This window comes from Palaemon carinicauda, chromosome 31 (genome assembly GCF_036898095.1).
Source record: "Palaemon carinicauda isolate YSFRI2023 chromosome 31, ASM3689809v2, whole genome shotgun sequence".
Taxonomy (NCBI): Eukaryota; Metazoa; Arthropoda; class Malacostraca; order Decapoda; family Palaemonidae; genus Palaemon; species Palaemon carinicauda.
In genome coordinates this window covers 72353155-72379403 of record NC_090755.1, presented here as the reverse complement: position 1 = coordinate 72379403, position 26249 = coordinate 72353155, and the positions used below count along the sequence as shown (strand labels likewise).

Here is a 26249-nt window from a genome sequence, read left to right as displayed (position 1 = left end):
GTTCTTGCTGAAGGCATGAATCTCACTGACTCTTTTAGCTGTGGCTAAGCATATCAGGAAAAGAGTCTTAAAGGTGAGATCTTTCAGGGAGGCTGATTGTAGCGGTTCGAACCTGTCTGACATAAGGAATCTTAGTACCACGTCTAAATTCCAACCAGGTGTAACCAAACGACGCTCCTTCGTGGTCTCAAAAGACTTAAGGAGGTCCTGTAGATCTTTATTGTTGGAAAGATCTAAGCCTCTGTGATGGAAGACTGATGCCAACATGCTTCTGTAACCCTTGATAGTGGGAGCTGAAAGAGATCGTTCTTTCCTCAGATATAAGAGAAAGTCAGCTATTTGAGTTACAGAGGTACTGGTCGAGGATACGGATCCTGACTTGCACCAGTTTCGGAAGATTTCCCACTTCGATTGGTAGACTCTAAGGGTGGATGTTCTCCTTGCTCTAGCAATCGCTCTGGTTGCCTCCTTCGAAAAGCCTCTAGCTCTCGAGAGTCTTTCGATAGTCTGAAGGCAGTCAGACGAAGAGCGTGGAGGCCTTGGTGTACCTTCTTTACGCGTGGCTGACGTAGAAGCTCCACCCTTAGGGGAAGTGTTCTGGGAACGTCTACTAGCCATCGAAGTACCTCGGTGAGCCATTCTCTCGCGGGCCAGAGAGAAGCAACTAGCGTCAACCTTGTCCCTTCGTGAGAGGCGAACTTCTGCAGTACCTTGTTGACAATCTTGAACGGAGGGAATGCATATAGATCTAGATGTGACCAATATAGTAGAAAGGCATATTGGGAGCCTCTTGGTCATCGAGGTTGCGAAGAGATCTATGGTTGGCTGGCCCCAGGTGGCCCAAAGTCTCTTGCATACATCCTTGTGGAGGGTCCATTCTGTTGGAATTATTTGTCCCTTCCGACTGAGACAATCTGCCATGACATTCAAGTTGCCTTGGATGAACCTCGTTACTAGTGAAATGTCTAGACCTTTTGACCAGGTGAGGAGGTCCCTTGCGATCTCGTACCATGTCAGAGAGTAGGTCCCTCCTTGCTCGGAGATGTACGCCAAAGCCGTGGTGTTGTCCGAGATCACCTCCACCACTTTGCCTTGAAGGAGAGACCTGAAGCTTTTCCAGGTCAGACGTACTGCCAGTAGCTTCTTGCAGTTGAAATGCATTGTCCTTTGACTCGAGTTCCATAATCCCAAGCATTCCCTACCGTCTAATGTCGCACCCCAGCCTACGTCCGATGCGTCCGAGAAGAGAACGTGGTTGGGAGTCTGAACAGTCAGGGGAAGACCCTCTCTAAGGTTGATATAGTCCTTTCACCAAGTCAGACCAGACTTTATCTTTCCGGAAACCGGGATCGAGACCGCTTCTAGCGTCTTGTCCTTTTTCCAGTGAAAAGCTAGATGGTAAAGAAGAGGACGGAGGTGTAGTCTTCCTAGTGACACAAATTGATCCACGGATGACAGTGTCCCTACCAGACTCATCCACAGCCTGACTGGGCAGCGTTCCTTCTTCAGCATCTTCTGGATGGATAGCAGGGCTGGGGGTTGATCGTCTTGTTCAGCAACGTCCTCATCAGAGGGTTCCTCATCCGAAACTGATGAGGAAACGACAACGGAGTGGGCAACGTCTGACTCGCTGAATCCGGTCGCACTGGTGGATGCGTGAGGGAGCCGGACGCAATATCATGGCACTGCTGCACAGTCTGTGAACTGTCAACAACCATGAGTGCGCGAGGAAGTACAGCGTCAACCCGAAACTGTCTAGACTGTCTGGGTTGTGCAGTCAACACCCTACCGGGTTGCTGAGGTTGACGCACTGCGTCACAACAAGTCACCTCTGCTGGTTGTTGAACGTCTTCCTAGTGACACACTGAACGTCAACAACCACCTCCGAGCGTCGCTTAACGTCAACGTGCGACTGGCAACCCACACTGGGTCGCATCGGTGGAGGAACCACCTCAACTGGCAGACGCGAGTAGGATACCTCAGCGTCAACAGGGCGCACAACCAACCGGTTGGAAGATTGTTGGCCAGAAGGTTCTTCTCCGTATTTAAGTCCTCTATCAAGGACACAAGCTTGGACTGCATGTCTTGCAGCAAAGCCCATTTAGGGTCTACGGGAGCAGGTGTGGCAACAGACGGGGTTAGCGACTGAGGCGGAACCATTTACCATCCCTGGAAGCCTTGTTATGTGTGACATAATAGTACAGCAAAACTTCAAAGGCTCGACAAAAGTGAGAAGTTGACCTGTAAACAACTTGGAGCGTCTCCTGGCTAGGCGCCAGGGCGAGTCTACCAGAATTGAGAAGTCCATCAGGGCAGAGGCAAGAACTCCCAAGCCGAGAACTTCTCTCGTGTCCTATCAGACTCTCGCTCTATAAGCCAGTTTAAAAGAAGGGAAATCAAAGGCTGTATCCCTAAAACTCCTCCTGGTGCAAAACCAGTCGCCTAGCCAACGTAACGCTCTCTAGGAGAGCGAGAGAGCACTAGCTTAACAACAACGGTTTCGAAGTAGCTAGGCCTAGTGTAAGTTCTGACGTTTAGGCGAACGAGGAGCAGCAGTTACAAGATCCGGACGAAGATCCTTAAAAAATCATCATGATTTAATTAAAGTCCATAGGAGGCTAAGCAGCTTAAGGCTCCTCTCCAAATGACAGAGTCCTCAAAGGAATATCAGTAGGAGGGAGAACAGCACTTTCTCATCTACAGGAACCTTGTCCGATAAAAGCTAGGTATCTCAGCGAGTCTCTCACTGGTGCATAGTAGCAGACCGGAAGGCAACGTCATGTAACTGCTTGACAGTCTGTGAACTGTCAACAACTGAACTGTCAACCACAACAGGTGCGTGAGGACATACAGCACTGGTGCATTAGTAGCAGACCAGAAGGCAACGTCATGTAACTGCTTGACAGTCTGTGAACTGTCAACAACTGAACTGTCAACCACAACAGGTGCGTGAGGACATACAGTGTTCACTCGAGACTGCTTTGACTGTCTATACTGAGCAGTCAAAACAACTCTAGAATGCGGAGGTTGACGCACCGCGTCAAAACACGGCAACTTAACTCCACCCTCCTGTTGTTGTGGTAACACGCGAACGTCAACGGAGGGTTCCGTGCGTCGGTGAACGTCAACATGCGTCTGGCAGGGTCGACTGCGCATGGTGGTGGAACTCTCACAGCTGGAGTGCGGGAGCAGGTAGCCTCAGCGTCTACTGGACGCACAACCGTGGTTGGTTGTAGGCTAACGGGTGCAGCGTCAACCTTCTCCGCACGATACTCCTGCATAAAAGAAGCTAACTGTGTCTGCATAGACTGTAGCAAAGACCACTTAGGGTCTACAGCAGCAGGTGCGGCAACAGACGGTGTTACTGCCCGTTGCGGTACCACTTTGCCTCTCTTAGGAGGTGTGCAGTCGTCGGAAGACTGCAGCGGGTCCGAACTGACCCAGTGGCTACAACTGGGCCGTTGGACTTGCACGGAAGGGACCGACTTGCACTTAATAAGCTGCGAGACCTTGGTCCATGGTTTCTTACGAGAAACCTCTTCCGCAGACGAGAAATAAATGGGCTCTCTCGTCTTTGTGTGGGTGGGGCGATCTTGGGTAGATACGCCCGAAACCACGGAGGGAAAACGTCTGTTCGTTGATCAAGGCCTGACGAACCCATAAGTCGTTCGACATTACTTCTCCCCTGGGCTTGGGAGCTTGCAAGAGGTCCCGGACTAGGTGAACGACAGGCACGAACAGACGAACCCTCGGACGCAACACTGTAACACTTGCGCATATCACTTTATCACTTCGATTTTCTGTTTTGCACTAATTTCACTGAAATCGAAACTTTTACTGATTTCTACGTGAAACACGCAATTCTACTTTCATTAAAAGGTAGTAATTGCGAAATCAGTCGTATAATGCAGCACATTAATACTAGCAAAAAACAGAAAACATATATAAAGCTAAAAAATTCAGTGGCTGGGAAAGAGACTAAACACTAGTTCAAATAAACTACGTTTACAATCTCTCACCGCACATAGCCTGGGGACAAGAATAAAACCCTAGAAACGTTTTACCTTCTTCCCCGTACAGCGACTAGGGAGGAGAGTAACACTAGAACAACGTTACCCGCTTGAACGGAACGTTTTCTCTCCTCTCACTCCCTCCGTCTCTATCTCTCTCTCTCTTTCTCTCTTGATTTCGCACCTAAGAGAAGAGCCCAATTACAATTCGTCAAAAAAAAACATGTTATTTGACTAAAAGGAACAAACTGAAAGGTTTTCCAAATAAAAAGTTCCTTTAATTTAGAATTTAAAACATTTAAGTTAAGAAAGAATGAACGAAACGTCAGAAACGATTTACTCTTACTGCAAAGTGAAACCGTGATACTCTCTCTCTATCGTAACGATAGAGCGCATGTTGAACGTCCTGAACGTCAACAACTGCGTAGTCTAAAAACTAAACGTTAGTTCATCTTTGAAAACAGTACGAAGACTATCAAAGAGATTCTTTCATAAAACATTAAATTTAAAAAGTTTTAAATTCTTTAAAGGCTAACGGGCTCAACGTTGATTAACTTCGGTTCCAATTTCGGACCGCCTATTATAAGGAAAGGTCGCATATAAACAAAACATAAAAATTTATTTTTATATGTTTATAATAAATGGAAAGTTAATCGAAGAGGCCTAATAAAGGCGGAGAGATATAAAATATGTGGATCTATAACGTGTTAAGCAAAATTACTAAAAACCTAAACACACTTCCTTCTAAGGGAAGGGTCGGCCATTTAAAAGTGAAAGAGAGTCCATACTCTCTTTGTCACCCTAATTAAATCTATCCAAAACGAGTTCAAGTTTTGAGATGAAGATAAAACACCTGCATAGCGAAAGCTCAAAACTAGAATAGTGTACTTCACCAAATAGTTGTGAAAACAAATCAGTTAGTAACAGCGTATTTAGTAGGTCTTGCCAGTGGCACGACAGAGAGAAAATTGATTCTGTGTTGACATGGAGTACTTGAGTACCTGCTCGACAGATGGCGCAGTTGATGTACACCCCCACCTGTATAGCGATCGCTGGCATATTTTGTCCTTAGGTTTTTCTGTCGGGCAGCAGAGCTGACAGCTATATGATCACCGGCTAAGTTTAATATTGAAAATTTAGTTTTCACAATACCTTCAGTTAATAGTGGTGCCAGCTTCATTTTGACAATCAATAGCTTAATAATGAACAAGTACTGGTACAGTATTATAATACTGAAAAGTTAATGTACAGTAGGGTCCCGAATTATGCGAGAATTTGGTCGATGAAAGGCCTCGTGTAATTGGAAATTCGTATATTTCGAAACACATCATGGCGGCAAACAGCAACCTACCCGTCAATTTTTTTTTCACTCCATTTCTAGCTTTCTAGCTATATATATACTGTATATACACTGTGTGTGTGTATGTATGTATATATATATATATATATATATATATATATATATATATATATATATATATATATATATATATATATACTGTAGCTTTTATCTTAACAATACTGTAAGAAATCCTTCTTATAGATTTATTTATAAAATACTGTACAAAATTTCTTTTATGGATAAATAAAACAATAAAAAGTTGTTAAAGTTTTGATAATTTTATATGACTGTAGTATTTACTACTGTACTATGCATAGCTTACTGTTTTCAGTATTTTCCGAATGATGTAGAATTATTTCCTATAGATACAAAAAACAAAAAAGGGTTTTCAAGGTTTGATACAGTACGTATCTAGCAATAGTTAAAAATTACAGTATAGTACTGTATATCCATGATGACACTCCCACACGTAAACACGGCCACTAGGCGCAAGTGTGCACTAGGCTGCTGTACGATAATCACGCTTTTTTTGCCCTGAGCGGTCATTTCACTAATGATAATTTTTCAAAGTTAATATAATTTCTTTATGCTTATAATTTGTAATTATAGTTAAAAGTAGGGATATTAATTAAATGGTTGAGTAAAAAACACAATTAATACTACTATTATTTAATTTCAAATGGCTACATAATACTGAATATTCTAATGGGTTCTTTTTATCTTCAATCGTAAATCTTACGCCTGGATAAGCAACAAAAGGAAAGGAATAGGTCTCTCTCTCTCTCTCTCTCTCTCTCTCTCTCTCTCTCTCTCTCTCTCTCTCTCTCTCTTCATATCGTTTCCTGTATAGTTTTCAAATATGTTCGTCATACATTTGTACATTATTTATCCACTTTATTCTCTCTCTCTCTCTCTCTCTCTCTCTCTCTCTCTCTCTCTCTCTGCGTTTCTTTTCCCTTTATAGTTTTGTGAAATTTCGTTGTCCAGTCATTCGGTAATGAGAAGTCATTTTCGCTTTCGACATCGAAAGAAAACTTTGTTTCTTCAATATACTCATCACTGGAGGATTCAGAACTAGTGCTCTCATTATCAAACAGGTTATCATTATCAAAATCCACAACAAGAATATCATTTATTTCATCTAAAGAAATAACCTTCTTCCTCTTTAGACCTTACATTACAAAAGGAACAACAAATAACCACTTATGCATGACCGCCCGAGCGCACTGATAAGAAACCAGTTCAAACCAGAGTTTTGTAACATCAAGCTACCTTCAGAAAAATAGTTGCCAGACATCATATAAGTTTCTATTCATAGTCCCCATATGCTGAGAGTGTTGCCAAGTGGTGATCCTATACTTACTATACGAGTAAAGTAACATCACGAGACTGACGGCTTGTAAAAGGCAATTAAAGTCTTGAACGGAATATACAGTTGAAGGCGGTACCGAGTAGATCGTGGTGAACGGTTTATCACGTGGGTGACGCTTAACAGGTTAAAAAAACATTTTATATAGTTCGGTATTTTCTCTATCCATCCTCTCCCAGAAAACCTTCAAATGTGAATTATCGGAATGTGTGCAGATCTTGGCAGTGCGATAACTAGTTAGCGACTGAGAATAAAAAAAAATAAAAAGCCCGATTGACGAATGACGATGCTGATGAAGAGGATATCGAATACCGATTTTCCCTAATTGATTTTTTCTACGTTCTGTCTAATCCAGTGTACAGTACATTCTTATGTAAAGGGCGAACCCCAACATTTCTTGATGCTGCTACACTTTAATTATAGATATTTTACCACCAATTTATAATCTTTATTTATAATAACATCTTTAGTAAAAGCTCTTCAATATCACTTTCAGGAGTAAATGCGTTTATGATCGACGATGAAACGTAAAAAAAACCGTTTTCCTTTTAAGAAGGCGTTTTTTTAGGGGGAAAAAAAAACAACACGAAATAAAATTGCTCATATTTCATATATTTTGATTTTCTAAGGATAAATAAAACATTAATTATAACATTATTATTACATAGTACCTGGTAAGATATATTTTGCCGCAAAAGTTAACCTATAGACAGATGTTAAAATTGGTTAGCGAGTTCGTTATGATCAGCGATGGAACGTACTAAACAAAGTAATGGGTTTGGTTGTGGTGACATGTTTGGCAGTAGCATGATATAAAATAGTCTTTATTTTGATGGTTTTTAATTTAAAGTTTAATGAATAAGGATTTTTCACCATAATCACAACATAAGTATAAAAATTAATTAGTACAAATATGGAATATTATACATATAGGTGTTGGACAGTTAGGCTAGGCCTAGCGACAAGTTCACACAACAGATGGGCATACCTTAACATTTTTCATCCAAAACTAGTCTTAAAATGTTTGAACAGGAATCTTTCTCTCACATTCTCCCCCCCCCCCCCTTCTCAGACATCGGGGAACCATCACCCCCCCCCCCAATACAATTAAGAAAACAATAGATTTCCTACGCTTCGCGGTGCTTGACTCGCGGATTTAGAATGCTCCTCGCAAATACAGGAAAATTAATTTTTAAAAACTATCGATCGCGTAATTGAGGAATCGCGTAATTAGAACACGTGTAATTCGGGACCCTACTGTACCTCAAAAAATATAATACAAATTTTCAAAACAATAAAACACCAACCTTTGGTCTCTTTATTCTCTTGGGATCTACAAGCATTCACAATTTTCATGTCAAACTCAGACAGCTTGGCTCTTGGACGTGCCATAAGCATATACTTGGTTTCAATTGTTTTATTCACCTCATCCACAGCATTATTAACTTGCTCGTACTGCAGGCGTCCTTTGATATACCTGTGGTTCAAAGGGTAATTGGTGTGCATAACATCTATAAGTAACTTTTCAAACATTCTTTTTGGTGAAAACTTAAAAGTATGATGAACTACATATCTATATTTAAAGATTACTGCAGAAAGTCTTAAAAATATATATGCTATATTATATTTACTGTACACATAAAAAAACATAACTGCTTGAGAATATTAAGAAAGTATTTGTTATGAAAATTCCAATTTGTCTTAATTTTAGCAGGAAGTAAACTTTACAGACAGTACACTCATTTCCTTCCAATAGAAGGATATCAAAAAAGCAAATAGTTAAACAATACATCCTCTATCCTATAAGAAATGCCTAATTTGCTTTCACTTTCCAGTGTACAGACAATCCTAAACCAAACCATATCCTTAAAGGATTCATGTAAAAGCACAAAGCCCATTATTTAACAATATGGCCACCAGTTGGGACATCTGACCATGCCATGGTTTCATTTGCAATTAAGACTGAACAACCTGTCATTGATGTTTCATACTCCTGTAAGATATATTTGGAATCTCAGCAGACTAGAACGACATTTTGAGTGATCTTTTGCATTTGTATTGGTGACAGTTGTTCTCTTGAATGAAAATCTGGTCACCATATTTGATAGGCATAGCCATTCTTTTGTGACACAGTATTAAGGTTACAGATCAGATTTGACTTGAAATAACTACAGTATAGTAGAGTATTCAGTTAAGAACTGTTGCTCAGGGAGTTTATGATTCAACAGAAAAACAACACAATTTTATCATACAAGAAACCCTTTCTGGTACAACTCGGGAACATTAATGGTGTGCCACCCTCAAATATGTTTGCTTTGATATAGACTTGAAAGTTCCTCCTTTACTTAAACCAGATAGCTAAGTCACTCACTGACCATAAGAAAAGGCAACTTTTATGGCTAATGTGTTTGACAGTAGGCAGATTAATACACTGAGCACCCTCCCTTCATAAGTCCTGCAATGAATGTGAATGTCATGAGATTCAGGTAATAAAAGTTTGAGGCATGCATACCTGTACCAACTTGTATTTGTGTTCAATCTACTGGAACCCAGACATGGATGATTCTATCTTTGACTATCTTCTTACCAATATGACTAAGATACAAGATGATAGAAAGGCCTCTTTTGTTTTGGTTGGTGATTTCAATGCTCACCATAGGGAGTGGTTAAATTCTGTTTTTCCTACCGATTGCCATGGCTTAAGATCTTTGGACTTTGCCTCTGAATCAGGCTGTGAGCATAGCGTAAGTGAAGCTACTTACAGGTCTGGTAACTGTTTGGAGCTCATATACAGCGACTCCCCTGGTGATATAACAAGTAAAGTTGGTTCTCCAGTAGGGACATCTGATCATCCCTTGATTTCACTAGTAGTGAAGACTGAGCAGCCTGTTCCTGATGTATCATATAAAATTTATATAAAATCTCAAGTAGATGAAATGTTATTTTGAGTGATCTTTTGGGCTTGAAATGGTCACAATTGTATAATAGTGTTAATCCTGTTGTTCTTTTGAATGATAATCTAGTCAACATAATTGATAGGCGTCTCCCTTCTCATGTGCTAAGGTACAGAGCGAAGGGCAAACCATGGTTAAATGATGATTGTAAACGTGCTTATTTGGAGAAACAGGAAGCCTGTCATCTTTGGAAGGATAACAGATCAGATTTGACTTGGAATAACTATACTCGGCTTAGAGCTTTTGCTCAGAGTTTATGCTTCAATTGAAAAGGAATAAAATTTAACCATAAAATAAACCCTTTCTAGTAAAACTGAGGAACAAAAGTGGTAGGCTATGCTTACATGAACACTCTTTGGTGTAGACACAACAGTTCCTCCCTTTTGGCTAATGTGTCTGACAGTAAGCAGAGTAATGAAAAATTTCATCTCCCTTATTCCTATTTTCCTGACGCTAAACTAACTACCGGTAGTTTAGCTTTTTAATCTTATGAAATTAAAGCTCTCTTGATGGGCTTTGATGCTTATGGAGGTGTAAATCCAAATGGTATTTTTCCTTATTATTTTATAGCTTCAAAGTTGGTAAGAAGAGGAGCTTTTCGCACTTGTTGGAGAATTGGTAATATTACTCCATAATGTAAATGTGTTTTAGGTAGCTCAAGTCCCACTGATTACCGTCTAATTTCCAGAACTCCCATATCTAAAGTTTTTTAACATCTTTTAGCAAAACATCTATATAGGTCTGCTGAAGGCAATCCTGTTCCTCAGTTTGCAATTTGGCTTTAGTTAAGGCCTTGGAGCATGTGATGCCTTCCTTACAATCTCCAATGCTGTACAGAAAGCCCTTGATTGTGGTCAGGAATTTTGTATGATTGGCCTTGATTTTAGTGCTGCCATTGACCATGTTAATCATGAGGCCCTAGTTTTCAAACTTAAACAGTTAGGAGTGGGTGGATCTTTTCATAGCATCATTATTGAATTTCAAAAGTCCTTTCAACACTATTGTGCATGCTTGATGGGCAAATAGTGATACCAGACTACAATAAGTAGTGAGAATGAGGATTGACATCAGAAGCGGGAAACCACAGGCATGGATCTCGCAATAAACATAGTGTTGCCAGATCCATGCCTGTGATTTTCCCGCTTCTGACGTCATCAACCCTAATTCTCACTACCTATTTTGGTCTGGTATCATTATTTCTCCAGCCAGCATGCTCGATAGTGTGGACAGGGCATAAGTAATAGGTTGCAGTATAGGAACGTGATATCTGGTATTTCTCAAGGTAATGTTCTTGGCACATTACTTTACATACTATGTACATATTACATGTGGTTTGGTCTAGAAAACAAGCTCGTTGCAAGAAGATAACAATACTTTCTTTGCATCAATTCCATCTCTTGAATGTAGAACTTGGGTTGCTAAATCCCTTAATAGAAATCTAGCTAAAATAGTGCACGGTGCAAATTAAGGGGAATGATGTTGAATCCTAACAAAACTCAAAGTATATTTGTAAGTAGGTCGAGGACAGTTGCTCCTCAACATCTGCATCTCAGCATTGATAATGTTTCCTTAACTATGTATGATTTTTAAAATTCTAAGTGATTCTCGACAACAAATTTACTTTACAGAAACTTATTATGACTGTGTCTTCTTCAATTGCACCAAAAAGTGGCTTATTGAGAAAGACTTTTAAGATTTTTAGTTATCAATCTATTCTGAAGAAGTGTTTTTATTCTTTCACTCTAACTTGTTTTGAGTATTGTTCTCCTGTCTGGTCTTCAGCAGCTGATTCTCATCTTAATTTGTTGGACAGGAACTTACAATCTATTAAATTTCTTATTCCTGATCTAGATATCAATCTCTGGCACCATTGTTCAATTAGTGCGTTATGGATGTTGCATAAGATTTTTCATAATTCTGACCATCCTTTAAATTCAGATCTTCCCAGACAGTACCAACCTGTTCGTAATACTAGGTATGCAGTTAATTCTTCTCCATCATGAAACTTAATATTAAACAGTATTATAGATGTTTTACCCCAGCTATGACCAAGCTGTGGAAGGCTCTTCCTAATCGGGTTGTTAAATCCGTAGAACTTCAAAAGTTCAAACTTGCAGCAAATGTTTTTATGTTGAACAGGCTGACATGTCTTCTTATAGTTTATATACAAAGGATCTGTTTTAATATTGTTACTCTTCTTAAAATATATTATTTTAATTGTTCATTACTTTTCATGAAAAGTTTATTTCCTTTCTTCGCTGGGCTATTTTTCCCTGTTGGAGCCCTTGTGCTTATATCATCCTGCGTTTCTAACTAGGATTTTAGCTAAGCAAGTAATAATAATAATAACAATAACAATAATAATAATAATAAAAATAACTAGAGGGGCACTCAGTACAGCGCATACCTCCACAACGGCAGCTTATTTCTAGAGCTTTTTCTCGACGTTGACCTTGTCCTTTGACCTAGGACTTTCAAAATTGAACCACTTCCTCGTTTTAACATAATTAATCCCTGAAAGTTTCCCTATTCTATGAGTAAAATTGGGGCCAGGAAGTTGTTCACACACAAACAAACAGATAGACAAATAAAGGCAAAAACGTAACCTCCTCTCCAACTTCGTTGGCAGAGGTAATAATAATAATAATAATAATAATAATAATAATAATAATAATGAATAACGAACAAAATATTAAACACTCTGAAACCTTATCTAGTACCTGTATAACATTTTCAATTATATCACTATTATGAAAAATTTTTTTTAAGAGTAATTGTGTATATGTGATACTTACTTAGAAACCCCATCAAACTCCTCTACTGTAATGTATTGAATGGATGGTATCAGCTTAGACTTTCCTGAGTTTGCCTTTGGTTGGGCCTATGAAAGAAAGAAAAAAATAATATATTGTACTGTACTGTATAATGACAACAGTGAGTTTTGGATCTAGTAAAGTACCATACACTAAAATTTATTCGCCTAACCCAACTATACACTAAAATTTATTCACCATTTGAAATATATCATACATTGTCATCTTAATGTTAAATAACAGTAATACTGTGGGTTTGCAAATGATTTAATTGGCTGCTGAGATACTAACATTGAGCAAAATAACATAGGGAGAGAAGAGGAGAGAGAGATATGTACAGTGAAAAATGGAGGGAAGCTAACAGATATGTGGCAAGGGAAAAGATATGTTGGGAGAATTGGAATTAAATTCTGACACCAACTGTCTGATGTGCATGAGCTATACAGTACAAGATAATTCAAGAATGGGTTCGTTGCGTGGTGTCATGATGCGTAATGGTTCTCGTCTGTCAGGAACATTCGGGAGTGTTGGTTCCTTGTGTATAAAGAAAAGGTGTCGAGCGAGAGGAGGAGACCTGACTGAACACTACATGTGAGTGGAGACATTTCAGTTACATCCACTGTGACCTGGAATTTGTTACTGAACTTGCAATGATATATCTTGAAAAAGACAAGAAGTTTGGAGTCTGGACAATAATCATTATAGGTTGTGTTCCTGCATTTCGATTTTATTCCTAAAACTACGCAGCATCATCTCTTCCTCACTACAAAGAAGTTTGTAAAGTCAATTCAAGACCTACTTCATCGTCGTAAGAACTTGAACCTTAAATATAGTTATATTTTGTTTACTGGCTATCATTTTCATTTGCTGTTAATGTTTTAATAAGATTTCATAAACATTTTGAGTAGGTTTTGCATAATCTATGTTGTGTACAATAGTTGAACGTAACAACAGAAACCATAACAGCTGAAGAGGTTAAAAGAGCCCTAGGGAAGATAACAATTTTAATTGAAAAGCCCAGGACAATTTGGAATAACATGCGACAAACGTGAAGCAGCAGATCCTGTCAGCCAACAGCTAGTTAGAGTACAATAAATAAAAACCTAATCAAAGGAAAAAAGGACCAGAAATCTTGGAAACATTTTATGTAACAGTATATAAAAGCATCCTAAACATATGAAAAAACTTGAAAAGGACTACCAACTGAGCTATCAAGAGAGATAATTAGTTTATGACAAGTCACCGTACATATTTCCGCCGAATTCAGAAATCTAAAGTGTTAGTGATATAGATTCATCATGAATAACCACATGTTGCAAACTCACAATTCAGCTATAATGGCGGATATGGGTTTCTTTTAAGTCAATGAACTTATTATCTCTCCTGATAGCTCAATTGGTAGAGTCCTCGCAGGCATGGTTTTGGCCGAAGTCAGGGATTCGAATCTCTGCCCAGCCAGAAGCTATTATTATTATTATCATTATTATTACTTGCTAAGCTACAACCCCTGCTGGAAAAGCAGGATGCTATAAGACCAGGGGCTCCAATAAGGAAAATAGCCCAGTGAGGAAAGGAAACAAGGAAAAATAAAATTTTTAAGAAGAGTAACAAATTTAAAATAAATATATCCAATATAAACTATAAAAACTTTAACAAAACAAGAGGAAGAGAAACAAGAGAGAACAGCTTGCCCGAGTGTACCCTCAAGCAGGAGAACTCTAACCCAAGACAGTGGAAGACCATAGTACAGAGACTATGGCACTACTCAAGACTAGAGAACAATGGTTTTATTTTAGAGTGTCCTTCTCCTAGAAGAGGTGCTTACCATAGCTCAAGAGTCTCTTCTACCCTTATCAAGAGGAATGTAGCCACTGAACAATTAGAGTACAGTAGTTAACCACTTGGGTGAAGAAGAATTGCTTGGTCATCTTAAGTGTTGTCAGGTGTATGAGGACAGAGGAGAATCTGTAAAGAATATGTCAGACTATTCCATGTATGTGTAGGCAAAGGGAAAGTGAACTGTAACCAGAGAGATGGATCCAATGTAGTACTGTCTGACCAGTCAAAGGATCTAATAACTCTCTAACGGTAGTATCTCAACGGGTGGCTGGTGCCCTGGCCAACCTACTACCTATAATACAATAAATTAATTCCAGTGGATATATATTCCCAAGATAGAATTTGGTATTAAAAGCCATTGTGGTTGATATTCACATTGATTAAAATCCCGAGTGTTAGTGATATTCAACATAAACAGCCACGTGTTGCAAACTCACAATTCAGCTATCATGGTGGAGATGGGTTTATTTCAAGTCTATGAACAGACTGCTGAATTTGACGGGAATGTGTACAGTGACTTGTCATAAACTTATTATCTCTCTTGATAGCTCAGTTGGTGAGTCCTTGCAGGCATAGTTTCAGATGAATAGGCAGGGGTTCGAATCTCTGCCCAGCCAGAACTATTACCATAAATGAATTCCAGTGGATATATATTCCAAAAATAGAATTCGGTATTAAATGCCATTGTGGTTGATATTTACACTGATTGAAACATGAATGTTAGTGATATATATTCATCATAAATAACCACGTGTTGCAAACTCACAATTCAGCTATTATGGTGGAGATGGGTTTATTTTAAGTCTATGAACAGATTCCTGAATTCGACAGGAATATGTACAGTGATTTGTTATAAACTTATTATCTCTCTTGATAGCTCAGTTGGTAGAGTCCTCCCAGTCATGGTTTTGGCTGAAAAGGCAGGGGTTTGAATCTCTGCCCAGCCAGAAGCTATTACCATATATGAATTCCAGTGGATATATATTCCCAAGATAGAATTTGTTATTAAATGCCATTGTGGTTGGTATTTACATTGATTGAAATCACGAGTGTTAATGATATAAATTCATCAACCACGTGTTGCAAACTCCCGATTCAGCTATTATGGTGGAGATGGGTTTATTTCAAGTTTATGAACAGATTCCTAAATTCGACGGGAATATGTACGGTAACTTGTCATAAACTTATTATCTCTCCTGATAGCTCAGTTGGTAGAGTCCTCGCAGGTATGGTTCCGGCAGAATAGGCAGGGGTTCAAATCCCGGCCCAGCCAGAAGCTATTACTAAAAATGAATTCTTGTGGATATGTATTCCCAAGATAGAATTCGGTATAATATGCCATTGTGGTTGATATTTACAGTACATTGATTGAAATCACGAGTGTTAGTGATAAATACTGATCATAAATAACCACATGTTGCAAACTCACAATTCAGCTATCATGGTGGAGATGGGTATTTTCAAGTCTATGTAAAGATTCCTGAATTCGACGGGAATATCTACGGCGACTTGTCATAAACTTATTATCTCTCTTGATAGCTCAGTTGGTAAATTCCTCGCAGGCATGGTTTCGACTGAATAGGCTGGGGTTTGAATCTCTACCCAGCCAGAAGCTATTACCATATATGAATTCAGTGGATATATATGAATGCATTGTTATTGCTTTTAATGAGTACTGTCCAGACAAAGTGAATTTAGTAAATTAAACATGTCTATCACATCAGACAATTGGTAAAAAAAATTGATGACTTGGGTGACAATATTGAAGGCACACTGAAGGACAAATTATAAGCATGCATTCTTTACATTTTAGCATTAGATGAAAGTATTGACTAAAGTGATACTGCACAATTAGTTATTTTCATTAGAGGAATTGCTGAAAATTTTAATATTATTGAAGAAATATTAGACTTGTGTCACACAAAGAGCACAACAACAGGCAAGGATATATACGAGTTTGTTAATTTGTCATTAGATAAATTCAATATTGATAGGAAAAAATTTATTCAATTACAACTGATGGTGCTCCTGCCCTGACTTTTATTGCTTTATTCAAAGAATTAGTTGATCATGAAATACTCAGTTACCATTGTTTGATCCATCAAAAAACAATTATGTGCTCAAAAGCTAAATATGACACATTTGATGACTGATCTTATCAAGGCTGTTAATTTCATCAGATCACAGGGTTTAAATCATCACAAATTTAAAGCATTCTTGGACGAAGTTGGCATTGAATATGAAGACGTAGTATACAGTGAACCCTCGTTTATCGCGGTAGATAGGTTCCAGACCCGGCCGCGATAGGTGAAAATCCGCGAAGTAGTGACACCATATTTACCTATTTATTTAACATGTATATTCAGACTTTTAAAACCTTCCCTTGTACGTAGTACTGTTAACAAACTACCCTTTAATGTACAGAACACTTAATGCATGTACTACAGTACCCTAAATTATAACAGGCACAAATATTAAAGGCGATTTTATATCATGCGTTTCCTAAACACGCCAAAAAGCACGATAAAAAATGGCAACCAATGTTTTGTTTACGTTTATCTCTGATCATAATGAAGAAACAAACGCATTTACACATCTGTGTACTGTATAGGTTAGTTTTTGCATCGATTATATTGATTTTTCAGTACAGTATGTTGATTTTGTTATTACCAATGTTTTACTTAATTTTTCTTAGGACTTCCAAAAGAAATGTTTTTCTTTATGACGCCGCCTGAAACGACGGCGTAATAAAGTACGCTCAGTAAACAAACGAAGGCATTTAACGCGCATGATGAAAGTGATAACGATATTACAGTAAAAGCTTTTAGAAAATATGTTATTACAAATATTATTTACCGTATCTATATAAAATCATACATATGTAGCAAAGCAGGAAAACAATTTACGAGAGAGAGAGAGAGATAGAGAGAAAGAGAAAGAGAAAGAGAAAGAGAGAGAGAGAGAGAGAGAGTTGTTTTACGTACGTAAATGTAAATTTAAAAAAAAAAAATATCCCCATTTCATATAAAATAGGTTATTACAAATATTTTACTTTATCATATTACAGTAGTCTGTATAATATTGTAAAGTTCAGTACAGTATGTTGTTGTTATAGTCGTGGCGATGAAATTCTCACGAAACAAAAACACGGCATTCAATTACAACAGCTGATTCATTCTCTCTCTCTCTCTCTCTCTCTCTCTCTCTCTCTCTCTCTCTCTCTCTCTCTCTCTCTCTCTCTCTCTCTCTCTCTCTCTTCATGTTATACAATACTTACATATAGATGAAGAAACTAAAATTAGTTTTCTTAGTGTCAATTTAATACGAAATGAAAAAATTATGCCGAGTTTACATCCATTTCAATCGTTGCTAAAAATACGGCATCCAATTTCATCAGCAAACCACTATATTTTGGGAAACATCATTTTATTTTAGAAAATTGCTACTCTTTAAATAGTTAATTGCACATTAAGAAAGCATGTACTTTTGTTTTTAAATTTCGGGTGTTTTAAAAATCAAATATTGTTGACTTCTTTTTGTTTTACTTTTGGCTGTGATTAGATCAGCTGACGTCTAGCTGCCGCTTTTGAGAGTGTACGAATAATACACTAACAAAGTATCGTTTATACCATTTCTTAACTTATTCAAACCGTCTACAGTATACAGTTGATATTACATAAGCACCAATGTGTTATAACCTATAAAAATTTTTTGTTTATTACATTTAAAACAACACACACACACACACACACACACACACTCTCTCTCTCTCTCTCTCTCTCTGTGGGCTACTTTTCACTACCTCCCATTCCTTACCTCTCTCTATCTCTTTAACAAATGATATCTTTGTTGCTCCTCAAAGTTTCATTTATATTGAAAATCAATCATGATTCAATTTTCCTTACTTTCTCCTATCTCGCACCATCGGTCACATCGTGGTATTTTCGAAATTTCCGGAAAATCCGCGATATATGAATATACATGCGTTATGAAAAAAATCCGCGAAGTGGTGAATCCACGATGGTCGAACCGCGAAGTAGCGAGGGTTCACTGTATGTCTAAAAAGTTAGATAGCTCAGTAAAGCATCAACCTTAAAACAATTTCAATTATTGTTGCCTGAAATAAAAGTGTTCTTGGAAAAAAAGAAGCAAAATGTGGATTTTTTAGAAAAGGAAGAATGGTTGAATGATTTATCTTTCTTTGTAGACATCACCGAAGTATTAGCTAAATTTAAATTGCATTTACAGGGAAAGGACCAGTTATGTTCCTCAATATTTGAGCATATAACTAGTTTTAGAAAGAAATTAGAACTTTTTATAGAACAGCTAAAAGCTGGTAACATTGTACACTTTCGTAGTCTATCTGAAAGAGAAAAAGTTTTCTTAAAACTATGAAAATATACTAAATTATGTGAAGATTTGCTTGGAGAGTTTACATTTAGATTTTCTGATTTTAAAAAGACTGAAATTGAGTTGAAATTATTTAATGATCCATTTTCATTTCAATATGATAAAGAACCAGTTGAGTACCAACTTGAACTGATTGAGCTGCAAAGTCGGGAAGGTTTAAAAACTTTCCATAGGGAGAACACACTTCCTTTATTTTATAAGAAATTGCATTCTCTCAATGAATTTGATGAAATTATAAATTTATCAAGAAAATTATTATGTATGTGAGGAAGTACATACTCTTGCAATCAGTTTTTTCCAGCATGAAAAACATTAAAACTGCCGAAAGAAATAGGTTGACTGACAGACGTTTAGCAAACACTCTTAGAATTAAGAATACATCCTTCGATGCAAATATTGAAAACATTATGGCTGGAAGACAAAGTCAAAAGTCTTACTGAATTAATATTGGTTAAGTAAATTTAATGGCTTATTTTCTATAAATAGCTACATATAAACATTACAATATTTACAATGTTGTAATAAAGTGTATTCACATGGTTTTGTTTTATATTGTCATCTTTCATTAAATTCTGGAAGACAAAGTCAAAAGTCTAATTGAATTAATATTGGTTAATTAAATTGAATGTTTTTTTTATGTATAGCTACATATAAGCATTACAATATTTACAATGTTGTAATAAAAGTATATTCACATGGTTACGTTTTATATTGTCACTTTTCATTAAATTCTGGAGGACAAAGTCAATAGTCTCATTGAATTAATACTGTATTGCTTAATTAAATTTAATGGTTTTTTTTTATGTATAGCTCCATATAACATACATACACTATACCAAGGCCCTTCCCCCAATTTTGGGGGGTAGCCGACATCAACAAAAACAAAAAGGGGACCTCTACTTTCTACGTTCCTCCCAGCCTAACAAGGGACTCAACCGAGTTCAGCTGGTACTGCTAGGGTGTCACAGCCCACCCTCCCACATTATCCACCACAGATGAAGCTTCATAATGCTGAATCCCCTACTGCTGCTACCTCCGCGGTCATCTAAGGCATCGGAGGCAGCGGCAGGGCCTACCGGAACTGCGTCACAATCGCTCGCCATTCATTCCTATTTCTAGCACGCTCTCTTGCCTCGCTCACATCTATCCTCCTATCACCCAGAGCTTCCTTCACTCCATCCATCCACCCAAACCTTGGCCTTCCTCTCGTACTTCTCCCATCAACTCTTGCTTTCATCACCTTCTTTAGCAGACAGCCATTTTCCATTCTCTCAACATGGCCAAACCACCTCAACACATTCATATCCACTCTAGCTGCTAACTCATTTCTTACACCTGTTCTCACCCTCACCACTTCGTTCCTAACCCTATCTACTCGAGATACACCAGCTATACTCCTTAGACACTTCATCTCAAACACATTCAATTTCTGTCTCTCCATCACTTTCATTCCCCACAACTCTGATCCATACATCACAGTTGGTACAATCACTTTCTCATATAGAACTCTCTTTACTTTCATGCCCAACCCTCTATTTTTTACTACTCCCTTAACTGCCCCCAACACTTTGCATACTTCATTCACTCTCTGACGTACATCTGGTTCCACTCCACCATTTGCTGCAACAACAGGCCCCAAGTACTTAAGCTGATTCACCTCCTCAAGTAACTCTCCATTCAACATGACATTCAACCTTGCACCACCTTCCCTTCTCGTAAATCTCATAACCTTACTCTTACCCACATTAACTCTCAACTTCCTTCTCTCGCACACCTTCCAGATTCTGTCACGAATCGGCCAAACTTCTCTTCCGCTTCTGCAACTAGTACAGTATTATCCGCAAACAACAACTGATTTACCTTCCATTCATTGTCATTCTCGTCTACCAGTTTTAATCTTCGTCCAAGAACTCGAGCATTCACCTCTCTCACCACTCCATCAACATACAAGTTAAACAACCACGGCAACATCACACATCCCTGTCTCAGCCCCTCTCTCACCGGAAACTAATCACTCACTTCATTTCCTATCCTAACACATACTTTACTACCTTTGTAGAAACTTTTCACTGCTTGCAACAACCTTCCACCAACTCCATATAACCTCATCACATTCCACATTGCTTCCCTATCAACTCTATCATACGCTTTCTCCAGATCCATAAACGCAACATACACCTCCTTACCTTTTGCTAAATATTTCTCGCATATCTGCCTAACTGTAAAAATCTGATTCATACAACCCCTACCTCTTCTAAAACCACCCTGTATTTCTAAGATTGCATTCTCTGTTTTATCCTTGATCCTATTAATCATTACTCTACCATCCACTTTTCCAACTACGCTTAACAAACTAATACCTCTTGAATTACAACACTCATGCACATCTCCCTTACCCTTATATAGTGGTACAATACATGCACAAACCCAATCTACTGGTACCATTGACAACACAAAATTATATTTTCATTATAAAATAAATTTTAGAATATACTTACCCGGTGAACATATAAATAGCTGACGTCTCCGACGGCCCGACAGATTCCAAAAAACTCGCGAGCGATCGCCATGAAGGTAGCGGGTGTGCCCACCAGCGCCGACTATCGGCCAGATACCGCATATACTTCTCAACCACTCCAGTTCTTCTCAGTCCGCAGGGTCTCTATCGGGGAGGAAGGGAGGGCCTTTAATATTATATATTCACCGGGTAGGTACTGTATATTCAAAAATTTATTTTATAATGAAAATATCATTTTTAAATATTAAACTTAGCCGGTGAATATGTAAATAGCTGATTCACACCCATAGTGGTGGGTAGAGACCAGTATTATAACAATAAAGGCGTATATGCTCAAGAGTTTTTGACAAATATTTCATAAAAACAAACTTAAGTATAGGTACCTGGTAAGGAAGCTGACTCTGATGATTACTTTGCATCATTAGTCAGCTTTCCTCACGAAGCCCAGCCATCCTCTCAGGATGCTGAAAGACTCTCAGGAGCTGTTATATCCAGGGCGAACACCCCTATAACAGGACCTCATCAAAACCCTTAATCTGGGCGCTCTCAAGAAACAACATTTTGACCACCCGCCAAATCAAAAAAGATTGCGAAAGACTTCTTAGTCTCCCGTACAACCCAAAATAAGATTAAAAATTTCAAGAGTAGATTAAAAGGATATTGGGATTAAGGGAATGTAGTGGTAGAGCCTTCACCCACTACTGCACTCGCTGCTACGAATGGTCCCAGTGTGTAGCAGTCCTCATAAAGAGTCTGGACATCTTTCAAGTAATATGAAGCGAATACCGACTTGCCTCTCCAAAAGGTCGCGTCCACAATACTTTTAATGGATCTATTTTGCTTAAACGCTACTGAAGTTGCTATCGCTCTGACTTCATGAGCCTTGACTTTAAGTAAATTACGATCCTTCTCACTTAAATGAGTGTGCGCCTCCCGAATCAAAAGTCTAATAAAATAAGACCACGCATTCTTAGACATGGGCAAAGAGGGCTTTTTAACGGAGCACCATAAAGCCACTGAACAACCTCGTAGCGGTTTAGCTCTGGATAAATATAATTTAATAGCTCTAACGGGGCACAGCACTCTTTCAACTTCATTCCCCACAATCTCAGAAAGACTGGGGATTTCAAATGATTTAGGCCAAGGACGAGACGGAAGTTCATTCTTGGCCAATAAACCAAGTTGAAGAGCGCATACTGCTTTATTAGTGGAGAAGCCGATGTTCTTGCTAAAAGCATGTATCTCACTAGCCCTTTTAGCCCAAGCCAAGCTCACTAAAAAAAGTGTCTTGAGGGTATGATCCTTCAGGGAGGCTGAATTTAATGGTTCAAACCTGTCTGACATAAGGAACTGTAGGACCACGTCCAAGTTCCAAGCAGGAGTCGAAATATGACGCTCCTTGGAAGTCTCAAAAGACTTAAGCAGGTCTTGGAGATCTTTGTTATTAGAAAGATCCAAACCCCTACGCCTGAAAACAGAAGCTAACATGCTTCTGTAGCCTTTAATGGTGGATGCAGAGAGGGAGCGACCGTTTCTCAGATAAAGCAGAAAATCCGCAATCTGCGCTACAGAGGCACTTGGAAGAGGAAATAGAGGAGGACTTGCACCAGTCTCTAAATACCTCCCATTTCGACTGATAGATCCTGATGGTAGAGGATCTTCTAGCCCTCGCGATCGCTCTAGCTGCCTCCTTCGAAAACCCTCGAGCTCAAGAGAGTCTTTCGATAGTCTGAAGGCAGTTATACGAAGCGTGGGGAGGCTTTGACGAAATCTCATTACGTGAGGCTGTCGCAAGAGATCCATCCGCAACGGCAGACTTCTTGGAACGTCTACCAGCCATAGAAGTACCTCTGTGAACCACTCTCTCGCAGGCCAGAATGGAGCAACCAACGTCAACCTGGTCCCTTCGTGAGAGGTGAACTTCTGCAGCACCTTGTTTAGGATCTTGAAAGGTGGAAAAGCATAAACGTCCAGGTGAGACCAGTCCAGCAGGAAAGCGTCTATGTGGGCTGCCTCTGGATCTGGAACTGGAAAGCAGTAAGTCGAGAGCCTCTTTGTCAGTGAAGTCGCAAAAAGATCTATGGTGGGTTGACCCCATGTCATCCATAGCTTCTCGCACACAGTCTTGTGCAACGTCCACTCCATGGAGATGACTTGTCCTCTTCTGCTGAGGCCGTACGCCAAGACATTCATTTTTCCTTGCACAAATCTCGCCAAAGGAGAGATGTTACTTGCCTTAAATGGAGTTCCTTCTGATCCGTGGACCAAAGACCCGAGCATTCCAGACTGTCCAGTGGAGCTCCCTAACCCAAATCCGATGCATCTGAATACAACACATGGTTTGGGTTCTTGATCGCAAGAGAAAGACCTTCTTGAAGTCTGATGTTGCTGTCCCACCAAGTCAGACATGTCTAGACTGAGTTGGAGATTGGGAAAGAGATACTCTCTAAGCCCTTCTCCTTGTTCCAATGGTTTAGGTGAAATTGGAGAGGGCAAAGGTTGAGTCTCCCCAGAGAGATAAACTACTCCAGCGATGAAAGAGTTCCCACGAGGCTCGTTCAAACTCTTACAGAGCAACTGTTTTTCTCTTGCAAGTGAAGGACTTTTAACAGAGCTTGTTCCATTCTTGTGGGAGACGAAAAGGCCCGAAAAATCAGACACTGTATCTCCATTCCCAAATAAAGAATAGTCTGGGATGGAGTACTGTAAGTTACGACTTCTCTACGTTCACTATGAGACCTAGCTCCTTGGTTAGGTCTAATGTCCATTAGAGGCTCTCCAGATAGCGATTTAATGACGACGCCCTGATTAGCCAGTCGTCAAAATAAAGGGAGGCTCTGAATCCTCAAAAAATGTAGAAAGCTTGCTACATTTTGCAAGGGCCTTGTAAAAACAAGAGGAGCAGGAATGAGGCCGAAGCACTGCTCAAAATTGGTACATTACTTTCCCGTCCACAAACCTCAGATGTTGTTGAAAGTTTGGATGAATCGGGATGTGGAAGTATGCATCCTGAAGGTCGAGAGAGACCATCCAGTCGCCTTCCCTTACTGCTGCCAAGACAGATTTGGTAGTCTTCATCATGAACTTTGTCTTAACCATGAACACATTGAGCGCACTTACATCTTAAGTACTCCTGCAGTGAACGTGGCTGCCAGATCATTGGAGCCATCCCTGATAGCCTTGTTCATGCATGACATAATTGTACAGCAATACATTGACAGCTGGAGAGATCTTCTTACTTAAGGCTCCCAGGGACCAATCCAACAAATAAAAACTTCAAACGCTCGAAAAAACTCCTAACAGGAGATGGTCTAGCTCTGAAGCAGACCATAAAATCTTGGAGCGTCTCATGGCTAGACGACGAGGAGAGTCCACTAGGCTTAAGAAGTCTCCCTGGGCAGAGGCAGGTACTCCCAAGCCGAGAACTTCTCCTCGAGCTTCTCCCGTGTCACACCAGACGCCCGAGCGAGAAGCTAATTAAGGAGGAGGAAAAGCAAAAGCAGACTTTCCTAAACTTCTCCTGGATTCCAACCAGTCTCCCAGTAAGAGCATGGCCCTCTTGGAAGAACAAGTGAGAACTGACTTCGTAAATGTAAGAGTCGAAGAAAGTCATGCCAAGAGTAAACTCAGACGGCGGAGCAGCCGTTACAAAACGAGTAGGACAAAATTTCACTAAAGAAATTCATAATTTAAAAACAAGGGATTGTTGGACCACCCTAGGTTACTCCTCTTCTGAATGACTCCCCAAAGGTACATTAGTTGAAAGGGGGTCATCAACTTCTTCAGAACGCACATCATCTGATAAATCTAAAGTCTTGCGAGAAGGAGATTTATATTCAGAATGACGTGAAGGAAAAGCCTGACAGGCTACATCTACTTGTATATGAACAGAAGTTAAAGTTGGAGGGTCGATGTCACGTTGTGACTGCAGAGAATGTTATTCTACTACACATTGTGACTGCAGAGAATGTTATTCTACTACACGTCGTGACAGAAGTAATTGACGTTCAAACGTCCCGTAGTAACAGCGGTGACTGCTGTTCGATGCTATATTGTGACTACGATGACTGACCCTCGACGTCACGTCATGTGTACGGTATCTACCGCTCAACGTCACGTCGTGTCTGCGGTGTCTGCAGCTCAACGTCACACTGTGACTGCGGTGGCTGACGTTCAAAGTGATCAAAGTTACATCGAGATTTATGCTCCGCATCTCGTTTAACAGCAAAGCTGTCACTAGGGATAACGTCAGCGTGGCGTAACAAAGCTCGTCTAGAAGGTTGAAGACCCGAATCACGTATCCCAGAACCGTGACGTACAAAAAGCAAAGGATCCTTTCGCATAGGAATAGGATCGAAAGCTTCTATTAAAGAAGAAAGCTTTAACAGCATATCTTGCAAGACACTTAACTTCGGATCAACCTGTGACTGCGGTGGCTGACGTTCAAACGTCACGTAGTAACAGCAGTGACTGCTGATCGATGCTATATCGTAACTACGGTGACTGACACTCGACGTCACGTTGTGTCTACGGTGTCTACCGCTCAACGTCACGTCGAGTCTGTGGCAGAAACGTCTGTACATGAACGTCATCGCTATGAACGGGACTCTTATTATGACTACAGCTACGACGTTGAACTTGTTCTGAAGGAACTAATAAACGTTTCAACCGTCTCGAAACTTTACGCCCAGGCTTTTAAAGAGACGAATCATCGGAAGACGAGGAGAAACTTCGTCTCTCCTGTCTTATGGCAAGGATGTGCTTGACGAGCAACGTCTGATACCTTTGAGGGAACGTCTGTTCGTTGGTTTACACTCCTCACTCCCTTAGGTCCTATGACATTCCTTCTCCCTGGTGCAGGGGAGCCTGAAAGAGGTCTCGGACTAGGCAAGTGACAAGCACGAACAAACGAACCCTCCGCAACACAGAACATGTTTTCTTTTTTGCACTTACTTCACTGATATCGCATTTTTAATAATTTCACATTAGACATG

General features: G+C 39.4%; 1 protein-coding gene across 2 annotated transcripts in view; it reads right to left on the bottom strand.

Moving 5' to 3' along the window:
- LOC137624533 (spindle and kinetochore-associated protein 1-like) overlaps positions 1 to 26249 on the bottom strand; it is a 130962-nt gene that overhangs the window by 12570 nt on the left and 92143 nt on the right. For both annotated transcript variants that reach the window (XM_068355406.1, XM_068355407.1), the window contains exons 4-5: positions 12471 to 12556; positions 8029 to 8198 (exon numbers count right to left, since the gene is read on the bottom strand). In XM_068355406.1, the coding sequence (XP_068211507.1) occupies positions 8029 to 8198; positions 12471 to 12556 (256 nt within the window). The remainder of the gene's footprint in view (positions 1 to 8028; positions 8199 to 12470; positions 12557 to 26249) is intronic.